General features: G+C 42.4%; 1 protein-coding gene across 1 annotated transcript in view; it reads left to right on the forward strand.

The window, feature by feature from the left end:
* Window positions 1–11,932: 11,932 nt before the first annotated feature.
* The window catches only part of LOC311235513 (arf-GAP with dual PH domain-containing protein 1), a 120,549-nt gene continuing 114,449 nt past the window's right edge, over window positions 11,933–18,032 (forward strand). The window contains exon 1 of the mRNA XM_084322981.1: window positions 11,933–12,168. Coding sequence (XP_084179107.1) covers window positions 12,072–12,168 — 97 coding nt within the window. The 5' untranslated portion in view covers window positions 11,933–12,071. The remainder of the gene's footprint in view (window positions 12,169–18,032) is intronic.

Genomic DNA, 18,032 nt, shown 5'->3' on the forward strand with positions numbered 1-18,032 from the left:
GTGAGCTAGTTAGCTCTCGTCTGGCTAGGGCCAGTTAATTTCCTGTTAGCACTGGCTCGTTAGCCGATGGTGAGCTAGTTAGCTTTTGTCTGACTTCAGTGTCATTAGAGAGGTTTCTCGTGTCTGTCTCCAGTGTCATTAGAGAGAGTTCTCGTGTCTGTCTCCAGTGTCATTAGAGAGAGTTCTCTTTTTCTTTAATCCAATTTTGCGGCTTCAACCGCTCCACCAGCAATGCCCCCACTACGCAGAATTTGCCTTTTAATTTGCCACTGCTTTCCACCGAGGGCCATACAGATCAATATCCTTTGTCTGGTGTATTCTAAAGCGGAAGGTTTTAGCTCCCTAGGTGCTAATAAGAGCACCTTCAATTTTAAGGTTTAAACTCGCTTTTGTAGTCTGTTCATTTCCCGGTTCTCCGTTTTGAATATTTCTAGTTTATTTTATTCTATTTGGCTGTTTATCCTTTACCGATTTCAGCCCAAACCCAGGGACGCCATGATATATGCCACGCTAGATCTCAGGTCAGATTGATAACCCCATAACTCACTGGTCTGCTCATCTTGACATCAAGCAGCGTCCTGCGATGTGTTTGACATTCAGAATCCAGTGGGTCTCCAAAATGTTGTTGTTGTTATCAAATTACAACTGACCGGCAAAAATAGCGAATGCACGTTTCGACCCCCTCCGTCATTGACTAGGTCAAGTGATAGAAGTTGCGAAATCTCTATTTTGTTTTATCACGGGAAGTTTTTATCTGACAAGTATGACCCTGTCGTTAATCAGATGATTTCCAATTCCCATGTTAAGAGCTACAGGCAGTCTCTATCTATCTCAATCACCTACTCAAGATAGAAGCCTGTGGCCGCTCGATATCCCCCAGCGAGGTGCTAAACTCGCCAAGTTCTCGAGTCAATTACTATTTCTATCAAGCTTACTTCATAGTCACTGGTTTAGTTATATCCAGTTGATATGAAATGTAAGCATAGAAGAGTTGTTAACCTCTTCTTGTTTGTAATAAACCGAATGTATGTCTAGGAGAACTCTTATTGACTATAATAACACCACCAATAGCATATATATATAATATATATAACTTTAGCTGAAAAGCATTAACCAGCAATTGATTCAATCTGTAGTACATGCTGCCAGTACATATAGTCACCTCGGAGTATTGCAGGGCGCGGCTGGGATTGCTGGCATTGCTGGCAGGAATCAGTCCAAGAACTCAATGGATAATTATAAAAAAATCATTTTTATTTAATGAAGTTACAAAAAAAAGACTGTATTGGAAATGTCCAATACAGTTTAAAAGATTGTATAAACAAAACATCTCATCTCTAAGATAGCAATAGCCTAACACGGCTGGTGTCTGCAAGCAAAATCTGTAAATCTCGACATCTCAAAAATCTACATCTCCAAAACTCTGTAAAATCTGATCTGGGATCCAGCGAGCTGGTCCTTATATACGGAGTCAATACCTTGTTGCTATTGGTCCAAAAACAGTGATGTCACTTCTACCATCCAATCAACACATAATTCAGCAAGGATGAACTCCCCCCCCCCTTCTAGTTGCTACAGCAACCGGGGAAGCAACAGGTCACGTTTTTTGGGAAAAACCCTCGGTCTGTTATCTGTTTCTAGCTGGAGCAGAGGCCCCAAGGTCTCTACACATTCCTCTGGGGTCCAGTCAGTATTGAGCAAATGCAAGCAAATGCAAATGCAAGCATTTGCAAGCAAATGCCCTGTGTACAATACATGACGTACACTTCTTGCATGAATAGTCTAACACGCCTATATATACATATACAGATATATATACATAATCATTTATATCATAATCATAATAATACATCATACATGTGGTTTTTAAAGTGTTATGATGGCACTCTCTTCCTCCTCTCTCTTCAAGACAGGCAAGGGTTAATTTTGCAGGCTGCTCTGTCTAGGTTAGTGCTGTGAGCTCAGTGCTCACCTCCCTACACATTCTTGTTCAGCCCAGAGGCCCCCATCATTTTGACTTACTCTAACGGAGACTGGAGCACCCCCCTGCCTCTGTTTCCATTCTGACTGCATATTCCATTAACTGTAGTATAGTTTATAAGTGTATAAAGAATATACAGGTTATAAAAGAATACAAAAAGCCTTTATAATGCTTAATGTATTATATCATACAAGGGACAGAGAGAGAACAGGATGTCAATTTCCAAAAGGGTCACTGTTGTTCTGTGGCACTTCACACCCCCCCCCCCCCCCCCCTCACAGTGAGCTGTGGTGTTCCACAAGGAAGCATACTAGGACCGCTACTGTTCCTAATTTATGCAAATGACATGTCGTCAGCTTGTGACTGCAACTTGTTCCTGTTTGCGGACGACTCAGCCCTGCTGGTCTCTGACAAGAACAAGTTACAGGTTGAAAAAACCCTCAGCTCGGAACTAGGCAAAATCTGCATATGGCTCGCGGATAACAAACTATCATTACACATGGGCAAAACAGAATCCATTCTCTTCGGTTCAAATAACAAACTCAGCAAGACCGACGGCTTCTCAGTTACAGTGGGTGACAATATTGTCACAAGGAAAGATGAAATTAAAATTACCTACCTGGGTTCCATCCTAGAGGCCAATCTTTCCTGTGACAAAATGGCATCCAATGTAATAAAAAAAAGTCAACCAACGAACTCGATTCTTGTACCGGATCTCCTAAACAAGAATACCCTGAAGACTCTGGCAGGAGCACTCATTCAAGGGTACTACGACTATGCTTGCACCTTATGGTACCAAAGCACCTCAAAGGCGCTAATAACAAAATGACAAACATCTCAAAACAAACTGGTCAGACTACTGCTTGACCTTACTCCTAGAACCCACCTCACCCCTGCCCACTTTGACAACCTAGGTTGGCTTAGAGTAGACGACAGAGTACAGCAACTTGCAATGGGCCTGGTCTACAAGATACACTACACGACCAAGGTACCCATGTACATGTCAAAATACTTCCCGAAGGTCAGTGAATACCACGATCACAACACCAGAGGGAGCTCCACAAATCATGTTAAACCCAGATTCGGCTCAAACAAGGGACTAAACACGTTTCGCAATTATGCCACATCAATGTGGAACGCCCTACCTAAAGCTGTAAAGGAATGTGAATCACTACCCAATTTCAAAACCACTCTCAAAGAACACCTACGGGAGACTGCAATTCGAAACTGGCCCCTGTAAATGTCCTAACCCAACCCCCTCCAATGTACAGTAAAATACCTAGTATGGTTTTGTCAATATTCCAATGTACAGTTTTGCTTGTTTGTACAGTGTCCCCCCCCCCCCAACCCCCTCCAATGTACAGTAAATTACCTAGTATGGTTGTCAATATTCCAATGTACAGTTTTGCTTGTACAGTTGTACAGTGTGTGTCCCCCCCCCCCCCCCCCCCCAACCCACCCCCCCCCCCCCCCCCCCCCACCCCGCCCCCCGACCCAACCCCACCCAACCTCCTCCAATGTACAGTTTTTACGTCAAATGTATATACTCTCTTTTCTGGACTCTTTTTGTATCACAAACAGTACTGTATTTGCAAATCTGGTATGTCATAAATGGATAGATGTAGCAGTACTGTCTATCTGTATGTCATGTATGTCATATATGTCCTGATGAATTGAAAATGGGGGACCCTGATGTAAACAAGACGAAAATCTTTCTCTGGTCTGCATCCCCTTAACAATTGTGTGTATTGAGCTGTACTGTATTGTACCCATTCTGCAATCTGTTAATAAAGTTTTCAAGCAATCAATCAATCAATCTCCAGCTCTGCCTTGGATACGACAGATCTTAATTTAGCAATGTTCCTCAGTTGGAAGAAGCATAAATGAGTGAGCTGACTAACATAGGTAGTAGAGATAGTTCAATTGTGATACAAGACTCACATCTGGTGGATATAAATACCATTACAGCTCAAGTCTCTGACAGTAACAGGGTGGCTCATATTTTGCTGCAAGGTGACGGGACGTTGAAAATTGTGATTTTTTTTGGGCTAGAATAGGAATATTACATTTGAGAAATTTTGTTTCATGTATATGATGCAGCTACACAACTATTTAGTTATTCATCATAACATCATCATTCAGAGAATGATCAACAGAGAAATGAACTGACTCACTGACCTCTTTGCTGAGCAAGATCCACTGAGGGAAATTTCTTTTTCTAACTTTTATGAAATATTAGCAATTTTAAGTAGGCCTATGTTAAAAATAAAATAAATTGATTGATTGATTGATTGATTGAAAACTTTATTAACAGATTGCAGAATGGGTACAGTACAGTACAGCTCAATACATACAATTGTTAAGGGATGCAGACCAGAGAAAGACTTTCGTCTTGTTTACATCAGGGTCCCCCATTTTCAATTCACCATAACATATATGACATACATGACATACAGATAGATAGCACTGCTACATCTATACATTTATGACATACCAGATTTGCAAATACAGTACTGTTTGTGATACGAAAAGAGTCCTGAAAAGAGAGTATACATTTGATGTAGAAACTGTACATTGGAGGAGGTTGGGTAGGTGGGGGGGGGGGGGGGGTGGGGGGGGGGGGTGGGGGGACTGTACATTGGAGGTGGGTGGGTGGGTGGGGGGGGGGGGGTTGGGTAGGAGGGGTGGGTGGGGGACACTGTACAACTGTACAAGCAAAACTGTACATTGGAATATTGACAAGACCATACTTGGTAATTTACTGTACATTTGAGGGGGTTGTGTTAGGACATTTTCAGGAGCCAGTTTCGAATTGCAGTCTCCCGTAGGTGTTTTTTGAGAGTGTTTTTGAAAGTGGGTAGTGATTCACATTCCTTTACAGCTTTGGGTAGGGCGTTCCACATTGATGTGGCATAATTGCGAAACGTGTTTAGTCCCTTGTTTGAGCCGAATCTGGGCGCAGAATCCCTCTCTGCGCCGCCCCCTATCTCCCTGTCTCCGGCTGTCCCTGAGCAATGACCGGAGTGTTGAATGTCCCGTGATTAAGACGGGGAAGATGCGACCCTCTTTGCGCCGCCCCTGTGCCTCAAATAGATTCGCTATCAGCTCTATCTTCAATCTTTCTAAATGTTCAGTTGCTATCGCTATCAGCTATATCTTTAATCTTTCAAAATGTTCAGTTGCTATTGCATGCACTCATCTGTGTTTCACTACACACTTGAGTGCATGCTTACCAACTGTTAGTCTGCAACACTACTATCACCGACATCTAAGAAGGGAGATCCCCCTTGAATGGCCCTTCTAAGGTTTCTCTCCTCCACATTGCCTGTGGAGCATTTTTCCCTATTGTTAGGTTTTAGTGAGTTTTTCCTTACCTTCGCATGGGGTATGAGTGCTTGCATTCTTTCATTTATTTGCATTTATTTTAAATTTGTTGGACCTTGTGGTGTTCTTGTTCTGTTCTTGACTTATTGTTATGTTTTCTTCTTGACTTGTTTAAAGAAGACATGTACGGCCCATGGGGACATTAACGTGTGTTGTTGGGCCTTATAAATAAATTTGATTTGATTTAACATGATTTGTGGAGCTCCCTCTGGTGTTGTGGTCGTGGTATTCACTGACCTTTGGGAAGTATTTTGACATGTACATGGGTACCTTGGTCGTGTAGTGTATCTTGTAGACCAGGCCCATTGCAAGTTGCTGTACTCTGTCGTCTACTCTAAGCCATCCTAGGTTGTCAAAGTGGGCAGGGGTGAGGTGGGTTCTAGGAGTAAGGTCAAGCAGTAGTCTGACCAGTTTGTTTTGAGATGTTTGTCATTTTGAAAGCCATTACAAAATATTATTCATTTTCTGTTCATATTCATTGCGGAAAATGTCAGATAGGATGAAAGGACCCCCCTATTCAATTTCATTCAATCTTTATTTTAACTCGGATAAATCATTGAGGACATGCCCTCATTTTCAATTTCATACAAACATAATAAATACATGATAAATACAATTAAAGAAAATATGGTGATCTTGGTAATCAAAGATTTCAACTGACCAAAGGATACCAATGTCAATGGTAGTACCGTCCCTTCAGCAGGTTATGGCAAGCCGTAAGGTAAGTAAATGTGTCAAGTTATATGGAAGCCTGCCACAGCCACCAGGAAATAGGTGACATCTCCCAACCCATTACCTCCCATTAATCTACGCCACAGTTTCCCTTACCCTTCCGTGGGCAGGTTAGGTCACCCTGACAAGAGCATCTGCTAGCCAACCGAAAATGATTTCATTAGTATCGGTTCCTCTGTCTGCCGCTTTTAGGCCAGACGCAGACAAATGTCAGACGTGTGTTGACTTGTGATAGAACCTGTATTTAGTGTTTTGATACAATACAATTATTTCTAGGTCAAGGGCTCTGCTTCACATCACTTCCTTACCTCGTGTAGCTAAAAGCCAGGTCAGGTCCATAGCAAGGGGAAAATAAATCAAAGAGATTAAAGAGTAAGAGTGTAGATTTTGAGTCAAAATAAAGATTGAATGAATTAATGAATGAGGAGCAGGAGTGATGAGTGTCACGATAAATCATTATGGTGCGTGAAAAGGACACGCAATGATTTTATTTAATTTAAAACCTTTATTTAAACTCAAAAGGCAACTGCGGTTTCTCTCATTTACTGTCATGTCGAGTGTACATACAGAAATAAGCAAAGAAAATAGCTAATAAAATCACACAGAATATATAAAATCATAACAATAAGACAACAAGGCGGGGCAAAAAGAAATAGCAGAGGGGAGAATCTCAAGCTTTAAGGACATTCTGAGTACCTGCCCCGTGTAACTGCCTGGACCTCGACTTCTCTATTAAATATACCCATATTTGGTTTCACCAGTTCTGTCTCTGTCTGCATCTTGGGTTCAATACTACAAGCATGATAAGAGGACCAACCAACCTTCTCATAAAGGATACAGTCATGAGTATCTATCATCAGTGATGAATCTGAGGGCAGAGTGATAGACAGAGTCCAGGGATTTGAATCTGAGTATATATACTGTATTAACCTTCTGTAGTGTGGTAGTGAAAGGTTAACCTTCCGTAGTGTGGTAGTGAAAGGGTTAACCCTTTGTAGGGTGGTAGTGAAAGGGTTAAGCCTGCATATTATTCATCAAATGTATCACCGGTGATGGTTGTACTCACCATTGTGTCCTGTACAATAAGGCGGGCGGTCATCTTTGGCAGAAAGACTACATTTGCACTGGCATTTGTCTCTATAAAAAGCCATAATTGGATATTGCCCAAACTACATTACTTGATTGTTACTATGGACCTCTGGGCCATATGGTACACAAATTGATTGGCTCACACTTAAACATTTTCACAATTTAAAATTATTTGTTAAATCACTGTTATTTTATTTACTAGAAGTTAGTACAAAGAGAGAGGGTGTACAAAATGGACTATTATTCTTCCAATTCTCCAGCCACCATAGACTATATGTCATTCTGTACTAAAATATCTCACAACAAAAATCTTGCCAGATGATGGAGCCCTGGGACAAAATGGGGTCCATGGCCTAAAGCATATGTCTATTTGATCTATCCTTGATCACAACAATTTTGGAAACCCCTGCTTCGTAGTGCTGGTTCAAATCTGTTCTCGTCCAAGTTCTGTAGAAGTGTTTCTGCCCCTTTGAGCCTCATGGGGGCAGCACTGATCTGTTATCAGGATGTGGACTGGTAGACCACCCTCTGATCACTGTGGATCAGGACACTACTGTACATAATGATATCGGTAAGATGCCAGAAAAACTGAATGAAATGAAGAACGAAAGAGAAATCTTGTTTTTTACAATGGTCAGTAGACACAACCATTGTGTTCCATAAAATAAAATGTATTTCAAGTCCCTCGTGCTCGTGATGACAGCACAGGTGATCTTGTGACTATCTATGTTTGGGAATATGTTTATGCACCACACATTTTTTTTTTTTCCTCCTTCTTTTTCCGATTTTTCTCCCATCCCAATGTTAGTCGTTATGCCAATTCCCAATCCCCCTTCCTGGTCGTTGCGCACTCTACCCCCTACCGTCGGTCTGGGAGGGCGGAGACTATCACATGCTTCCTCCGACACATGTGTAGCCAGCCCACCGCTTCTTTTCACCTGGCAGCGCGGACTCTCACTGGGAGAGCGTAACGTGTGGAAGGGTCACACTACCTCTCCCAGATCCTTCCCTTGCTGTGCAGGCGCCCCTGACCGAACTGTAGGAGTCGCTGTTTACAGCGACCAGGACCCACCCACGCCGGCTTCCCACCCGCTAACACTGCCAATTGTGTTAGTATGGACGGTCGGCCAAAATGGAAGCACCACAGCCGGATTCGATCCCACTGGCTCTGTGGTGGTAGACAGACGCTTAGTCCGCTGCGCTACCCGGCCGCCCACGTTTCAGTTTTAGCGCAATCATTTTTGGATACGGAAGAGAGTTGTTTGTTTTCACTCATGTGTTTTGGACTGTCTTAGACCTAGAGGAATAACATGTGTGAATTCTTAAATTGGGTGTTGTTCCCCTTACTGTAAATGGTATGCGCACATTGCAACTTCACACATAAATGCAGGTCTTTTAATGATCCTTCCACTGGAGAGAAACTACAACATTAAAGGGGTAAATCTTGTGTAGCTCACGTGACGCATTACTGCATTACGACTGGCTTATTCTCCCTTTAAAATATCTCTGGTGCAGTCAGTCCAGTAGCAACTCATTTTACCCAAGCTGTGCCACAATGTATCCACCTTAATATATTTTATTTAACTTTAATTTGATTACATTTTTATTTAACCAGGCAGGTCGATGGAGAACAAATTCTTTTTTACAATGACGGCCTGGCGAGAGGAGAAAAGGGCCTCTCGAACGGTAAAAGGAAAAGGGGATAAACAATTTAATAATATAAAAATAAAAGAGACAGACGATACATACATCACAGAGGTAAGGGACATAATTAAAACACACATCAAACAAACCAAATATTGGATTGGAGAAGGTGGGGTGACCACATAGAGTAGAAGGTGGAGTGACCACACAGGAGAAGGTGGGGTGACCAGAGGAGAAGGTGGAGTGACCAGAGGAGAAGGTGGAGTGACCAGAGGAGAAGGTGGAGTGACCACACAGAGGAGAAGGTGGAGTGACCAGAGGAGAAGGTGGAGTGACCACATAGAGTAGAAGTGACCACACAGAGAAAGTGGAATGACCACACAGAGGAGAAGTGACCACACAGAGAAGGTGGAGTGACCACACAGAGGAGAAGTGACCACACAGAGAAGGTGGAGTGACCACACAGAGGAGAAGTGACCACACAGAGAAGGTGGAGTGACCACACAGAGGAGAAGTGACCACACAGAGGAGAAGTGACCACACAGAGGAGAAGTGACCACACAGAGAAGGTGGAGTGACCACACAGAGGAGAAGTGACCACACAGAGGAGAAGTGACCACACAGAGGAGAAGTGACCACACAGAGGAGAAGGTGGAGTGACCACACAGAGGAGAAGGTGGAGTGACCACACAGAGGATAAGTGACCACACAGAGGAGAAGTGACCACACAGAGGAGAAGTGACCACACAGAGGAGAAGGTGGAGTGACCACACAGAGGAGAAGTGACCACACAGAGGAGAAGTGACCACACAGAGAAGGTGGAGTGACCACACAGAGGAGAAGTGACCACACAGAGGAGAAGTGACCACACAGAGAAGGTGGAGTGACCACACAGAGGAGAAGTGACCACACAGAGAAGGTGGAGTGACCACACAGAGGAGAAGTGACCACACAGAGGAGAAGTGACCACACAGAGAAGGTGGAGTGACCAAACAGAGGAGAAGTGACCACACAGAGAAGAAGTGACCACACAGAGGAGAAGTGACCACACAGAGGAGAAGGTGGAGTGACCACACAGAGGAGAAGTGACCACACAGAGGAGAAGTGACCACACAGAGGAGAAGGTGGAGTGACCACACAGAGGAGAAGTGACCACACAGAGGAGAAGGTGGAGTGACCACACAGAGGAGAAGTCGAGAATCACAGTCGAGAATGCAGCTGTGACCGTGTCCCCGACCGCCAAGAACCTTGGTGTTGTCCTCGACGACCAGTTGAACTTCTCCGCTCACATCGCAGCGACAACCAGAACCTGCAGATTCCTCCTGAGCAACGTCAGAAGGATCCGCCCCTTCCTGACAAAAGAAGCCACCCAACTCCTTGTCCAATCAACAGTCATCTACGCCTCGACTACTGCAACGCACTGCTTGCTGGCCTCCCGGCCACTGCCACCAAGCCTCTTCAACTCATTCAGAACGCAGCTGCCCGCCTGATCTCAAACCTACCAAAGTCGGCCCATGTCACCCCGCTTCTTAGGGACCTGCACTGGCTCCCCATTGCTGCACGAATCCAAGTTCAAGTTTCTTTATTAGTTGTCATACAGAAGTACAGAATACTTTTATACAAAATGCTTCTTTCTGTTACGCTCCAGAGACTGTGCTAGACAAAAGGATAAGTATAAAATAAAATAAGTATAGCAAGTATAAAATAGAAGTCACGTACAGTACGTAGACACAAGTGTTCAGTAATCAGTATGTACATCCGCTTCAAGGCCCTCGACCTGACATACCGTGCGGCAAAGGGAACCGTTCCCGACTACCTCCGGTCAATGGTCTCTAACTACACACCCTCAAGACCCCTACGCTCTGCATCGTCTGGCCGTCTCAGACCCACTCCTATCCGAGCTCCGGGAGGGTCATCAAGGAGGGGGTCATCCCTATGTTTCCCGGGTTCTATGTTCCCTGCTTTTTTTCAAAGAAAGGGTCCTATATTCCCCGCTCCCGAAATAACCAGACCCAGGGAACATAGAACCCTTTTTATCTCGACCGGGGAACATAGAACCCGGGGAACATAGACATGCTCCCTCAAGGAGAACCTGCCTTTTCTCAGTCCTTGCCCCACAATGGTGGAATGAACTACCCACCCCAGTTAGGAAAGCCGAAACCCGTCCAATCTTTCGTCGTCGACTAAAGACGCACTTCTTCAACCATTATCCGGAAAAAGAAAAAAAAAGAAAAAAAAAATTATAATAATCTAACCCTAACTAACCTTACTGTCATGCACTTGTCCTAATAAACTAACCTACACACTGTAGCACTCAACACTTTGATGAACATTGTTACTCAGCTGATAGAGTTGTACCCTTCCTGATGACTTGTCGTACAGAACTTGTAAGTCGCTTTGGATAAAAGCGTCAGCTAAATGACTAAATGTAAATGTAAATGTAAGTGACCACACAGAGGTTGGGAGTCTTAACTGAAGAAGACATTCTGGATGTATGAACTTAAAACATTGCAGCCATTTGGACTTTGATATTATATGTTTTATGTAATTCATCTATTTGAATCTTATGTAATACATCTATTTTAAACTTGACTGACTGACTGACTGACTCCCCATTGTTGAATTATGCATGTGTGAGTGTCATGTCCGGCTTAAAGGTGGGGTAGGCAATGTATGAGGTTGGCAAGAGTGAACTCACATGTCCATCAGAAATGGAGCAAGCTCTGCATCACTTTTCAGTCCAGGTTCTGTGTGCACATGTTACAAAGGTTTTCCACAGACTTTAAAATAAATATATAATAAAAAATATATTTTCCTCTACACTCACACTTGCTAATTTCTCTGAAATCGGCTAACTCACCTTTAACTAGGCTTAAGTTAAACAGCCACTGGAGGTCTCACTTCAACAGCAGAAGTCCGGGTTGAAGGAGAATACAGAGAGGGTATATAGGAGGTGATGCTGGGGATGGCACGGGTTTGCGACTATGCAGTCGGCTTGACTCGACAATAGAGCTGTCGGAGGGAGGGAGGGAGGGAGAGAGAGAGAGAGGGAGAGACAGATCCCACAGCCCCGTTGGCATTGCTAATCCACTCTATGTACGGTGTGCTTTTCTATTTCGGCAAAGCGAGTATAGATGACTAGAAAATCGGTAGGCTTGTTATAATAAAGAGAGTCTCGGTGGATGTCCTTGTGTTGTGCACGCTTTCTAACCGGGTGAGGCTAGACCGATAAACTTATAGGATGGCCTTGGAACCGGAGGAGGGTAATAAACGGCTGCTGCTACAAGACGTCCTGGTGACACCTGGCAACGATACATGCGCGGACTGCGGCAATCCAGGTAAGAAATAAGTAATAACACCACCGGCAGCTGTGGATGGGAAGGATACGGCATGCATGATAAACACAGCGGGGTGTCTGCTGCAGCTCAGCCGGGCAAAGCACCTGCCATGAAGATTAAGCTCCGGACGAATAGTCACGATGACCAATGCTGAATGTGTTTTATTCTGGTGATTAAACACAGCGCTATCAAAACCATAGCCCTAATGGCTATAGAGATTCAGTGGCAATAGTATGTGAAAATGCAGTGTCACACAACTTGGAGACGATAGAAACTAAATAACACCTATACGGGTATGACCCACGGTTTCACTGGAATTCTGTTGCTAGGGAACAGTTTGGACCCAAATGTGTTCCTCGGCAACTATTGCGTTGGTTGACATTGCAACAGGAAATAAACGTGGGTCCTTTTTAGAATGTTTATGTTGTCACTTTGACTGTCTATTATAGCCCTGGCAGACGATAAGACGCTGAACTCTGGACTCGTCTTGTATGGAGAGACGAGGACGAACAACCACAGACATTCCTATACTAGACAATAAACGCACTCACGATGGCTTGACTGTCATTGTATTGTGGAAGGCAGAAAAACACGTTTGGTTACTGAACATATGACTATAGCACCATGTTGCTGTTGCCGCTATGTTGTTGCTGTTGTCATTGAGTCATCCGTCCACCCATGCCTCCTTAGTCACCTATTGTGTGTGTGTGTGTGTGTGTGTGTGTGTGTGTATGTTTGGTGTCTTATGTGGTCTATCTTGTATGACCCAGTTCTCAACCTCTGGGTTGGGTGGTTATTGTGTGTACACGTCATACTGTATCTTATTCTGTTCATCTGTGTCTTGTCTGTGGCTCCAGGACTTGATGAATTGTACCAAAAGGATGTTTTGATGTTTTGACTTTCATTTTACAAATGAAATAGCCTACTTCATAAAGGATGACATGCAACAACAAGCAAATACGATTCAAATTGTGGTTGGTCATTCAAATGTTGTTTGACGGTAACCAAAGGCACTGTGTCAACAAGCCCCCCCCCCCCCTACCACCTCTTGTGCATACCTACCCTCACACACCCTCACACACACACACACACACACACACACACACACACACACACACACACACACACACACACACACACACACACACACACACACACACACACACACACACACACACTCCACTGTTACCACTGTCTCCTCTGCATTACAGATGGACTTCACTCCCTTCTTCTCCCCCTCTCTCTCCCTCCCTCCTTCCCTCTATCCCTCCCTCCATCTCCTCTCCTCTGGTAATGGTAATAAAACGGGGAGTTGGTACGGAGGCTCCATGTGGGAAGAACGCCCAGTACTGGAGCCGTGCCCACCCAGGAATCATGTGCTCTGGCCTGGCTACAGGTCCTCCGAGGACTGGCTGTAGTGGAAATGGAGGGGGGTTGGAACCACAAAACACCATAGTCCTGTCAGTTGGAACAAATTTATATCCTTTCTTGTGCAAGACTGTCTTTCTTTGACCTGTAGGATGAGATATTTTTGGATGCCAGAGAGAGGGGCTCGATTGCAGTCTATAGCACCTGTCTTGACTAGTTGTTCTACACTGGTAGTGTTTATTATTAAGAGTCAGATAGTCCTAGCAGTGTTTATTATTACAGTAAGAGTCAGATAGTCCTACTGTAACAGTGTTTATTATCTTTTTTTTTTCTTTTTTTCTTTTTTCTTTTTCCCCCTCCATTTTCCTCCGATTTTCTCCCATCCCAATGTTAGTCGTATGCCAATTCCCAGTCCCTTCCTGGTCGCTGCGCACTTACCCCCCACAGTCAGATCATCTGGGAGAGTGGAGGCTACCACGTGCTTCCTCCGACACACGTCCAGCCAATCACCGCTTCTTTTCACCTGGCAGCGCGGATTCTCATCGAGAGGGCGTAGCGTGTGGGAGGACCACACTATCCCCCTCAAGTCCTATCCGCGCTTAGCAGGCGCCCCGACCGAACTGTAGGAGTCGCTGTTTACAACGACCCGGACCCACCCCGCCAGCTTCTCCCACCCTCTAATACAGCCAATTGTATTAGTGCAGACGGCCAGCCAAGCTGGTGACAACCCCGGAGCTGTGAGCTGGATTCGAACAGGCGAATCCAGCTCACAGCTCCGGGGTTGGTGACGAACGCAATCTCCGCTCGGCCACCTAACCGCCCTGTTTATTATCTTTTTTATTCTTTTTCATTTATCCTTTATTTATCCAGGAATGTCCCATTGAGATACAAGATCTCTTCTTCCAGGGAGTCCTGACCAACACGGCACACAACAAGTTTCAACATAAAAACAAGGGCATTAAACAAAAAACATACAAATCAAATACAAATACAGAAGGCCATTTGTGCAGTGGCAAGAAGCATAATCAGGTAAAACAGTTACATGTTTCATGAAGGAAGGGCTAATCGTAGCATACCTTTAAAAGCATTCACAGTAGGAAGTGCCTCTAGACCAGGGGTAGGCAACCTTAGGCACGCGTGCCTGCATAGGCACGCGGGGGCATTTGCATAGGCACAGGGGGCAGCAGTAAAAAAAAAAAAAAAAAAAAAAAAAATATATATATATATATATATATACTTTTTTTTTTTTTTTTTTTTTTTGCTTTGAAATATTATAGTGAAATATTTTGCACTGTTGTCGCATTTATCTTGTTGAAATCCTCCCACAGGTTCTTTTTACTACCACATATTTAATTGAGACCCTTTATTTGTTTATTATTTCAATTTAGCTGGAAATACATTGCTACATCATTCAGTAACATTTGCAGAGCCTTATAACAAAAACATTATTACGGTCACCATTGTGACCAGTGGGATTAATCAACTAATTTTATTATTTATTTTTCTATTTCATTGAACATTGCACATGTTAAAAGCCATATTCTTTACTCAAAATGTGAGTATTACCAAGTCAACTTGTGTTAAAACAATGACAATAAACATAGTTTTATTAGGTTGAAATAATGTGGTTGTGTACTTATTTTTCTGGATTATTATGGATTGAAAACTGAAAACCTTAATGCACAGTAACTGAACTAAATATTTTTAAGTTCTGGTAACTTATTATTATATATTTTTTACAGTGTAGTCTTGCGATCAATCAAAACTTATTTACACGATATACCTCACATTCACCCTCCATTCACATCCTGGTGTTCTCCTGGTGTTCTCCATTAGGCCTGTAGGTGGAGCTATGACAGCCCACGTACAGTACACACACCGATGGTGTGTGATGTGTCCAAAAATGAATGGGCAAATGTGAGTGAAATGGTCGCACTGTATGCAGCTGTTTGTCTGCATTGCATTCCCCCCCCCCAACTCAGATTTAGGGTTGATACAACCATCATAATAATATTGTTAATAATAACGATAATGATGTAATAATGTAAAAAGTATCATTAAAAATACCTGATTATGAGAAAAAATATTTACGATGCATGGAATATTGTTGAGGCACACTAGTTACAACTATATTTCAAACAGGCACTCCATGTCAAAAAGGTTGCTGACCCCTGCTCTAGACAAAGTTTCACTTGCAGCGTATTCCATAAAAAGGGAGCATAGTGGGAGAATGCAGCTTTACCAAGCTCTGACTGCATCAAAGGAACATTTAAAAGCATCCAATTTTCTGCTTGTCTGGTATTAAAAAAGCAAGTATAAAAGGACAGAAGTCTGGAGATATATAAGGGCAGCTTACCTAGCAATGACTTCAGGATAAAAATCAACATGTGTGATTGTCTTCTTTGATATAGAGAGGAGAGGACCATCCTAAAGACTGATACAAAGTGCAGTGGTGGGTGCGAGAGCCTGCACCCGTTACAAAACGTATAGCAGTATGGTACGCAGAATCCAGCTTTTTTAATTAATAGTCAGATAGTCCTAAGAGTGTTTATTATTAAGAGTCAGATAGTCCTAACAGTGTTTATTATTAAGAGTCAGATCGTCCAGTTCTCAAGTTCACCAGCCATTAGCTCTCCAGCTATTGGCAGCAATACATTTACATTTATATTTTGTCATTTAGTTGATGCTTTTATCCAAAGCGACTTACAAGTTCTGTACGACAAGTCAGCAGGAAAGGTACAACTCTTTCTGCTGAGTAACAATGTTCATCAAACAGTGCTGAAACTTGGGTGCTGCAGTGTTGAGTGGGTAGTAGTAAAGACATATTAGTATAGTAGGAAGAGTGCCTGATAGTATAAGACAGTAAGAAGGTTGGTGTTTTTTTAATTTAATATTTCTTTTAAAATTGTATTTCAGATATTGATAGAAGAAGTATGTTTTTAGTCGATGGCGAAAGATTGGTGGGGTTTCGGCTGTCCTAACTGTGGTTGGACAATAGATGGCCTAATAGATCAAATAGTATTTCCAAATTATTCTTACTGTTTGTTTTCACTTGCTCTGCCTCTGAGTAGGCTACCAGATAGACGCCATTTACTGTATCCGGGCAAAACTACAGAAAAGTAACATGAATTGACTTTCAAATTGTCTAAACCTTGTCGCACCCAATGTGTTGTCCTATGTGGCAAATTCCCACCTATCTGGTACTTCAAGAAGGTGAAAACAAACACGTAAGAAATATCAACAACTATTATGAATCTATTACTGAACTATGCAGTAGGGATGGCGTGAAAAATAAACGATTGACGTATGAATCAAATCTATCTACAAATTGAATCGATTCACAAATTCCAAAAATCTATTTTTTTGTTTGTGATTTTTATCTTTGAGACCTATTAGACTAACTGTCTACTGCAGTAAAATGGGAAAGGTAACTCAAAACAACAATCTAGAATAAAATCTATGCATGTATTGAATGGAGAATCGATTATGCATGAGAATTGTTTTTTTATCGAATGGTGACCCCAAGAATCAAAATCGAATCAAATTAATCTTGATTTGTTGCACCACTACTAAATAGATCTGATGGTTATACTTCTGAAGGAAAATGGTGCTGTGACCTGAGTCTCTTCAGCTGTTAAACACCAAGAGAAAGAGGAAGGTATACTCCGCCTCTGGGCAACATGGAGGAAATAATCCTAATATCCAGATGGCCTTTTTCATTTGATTAGATTTTATTCAAATTTAAACAAAGTACAGTACAACGAAAAGAAGTTTGGCATCTAACCAGAGTGCAAATGTGACAGTAAAGTGTCACATAAAGATAAATATATATAAAAATTAAAGATATATATATATGCGGTAAATACAAATATATTAATGTATTTAATTTATACAGTACAGCACTATTGTATATGCTATACAGAGTTATATGGGTAGACTATAGGTTGAGGTAGGTAGTTGTGATTATTATGATTACAGTGTTGATATACTGTGCATTACAATAGCTGCTTAGGTATGGAAAAGCACATCTTACACATTCTATTCTGTTGTCTAAATTGATAATAACAAGCACATTCTAACATTTCTCACAAAATTGTATCTGAAATATTTGAGGAAATGTAGTTTTGTTTTATGTCACACTGATGACATTGCTGTGCATTTCGAATACCACACAGTAGGGCTGCAACTAATGACTAATTTGGTAGTCGACTAATCTGCCGATTATTTTTTCGATTAGTCGACTAATCGAAAACCAATGTAAACAACAATTTTTTTTTTTTTTTTTTTTTTTTTTTTTTTAATTACCTATCTTTGTGAAAGTGGCTTCTCAGCTCTGGTCCAGCTGAAGACAGAGCAGAGGAACAGATTGGACATTGAGCATGACCTCAGAGTTGCTTGTCTACCATCACCCCAGACTTTGAGACTCTTGTCAGGACCAAACAACAACATCATAACATGATGATCCCATAGCAAATTAAAATAATGACTCATGAAAC

The sequence above is a fragment of the Notolepis coatsorum genome, assembly GCF_963971535.1.
Source record: "Notolepis coatsorum genome assembly, chromosome: 10".
NCBI classification, from domain to species: Eukaryota; Metazoa; Chordata; class Actinopteri; order Aulopiformes; family Paralepididae; genus Notolepis; species Notolepis coatsorum.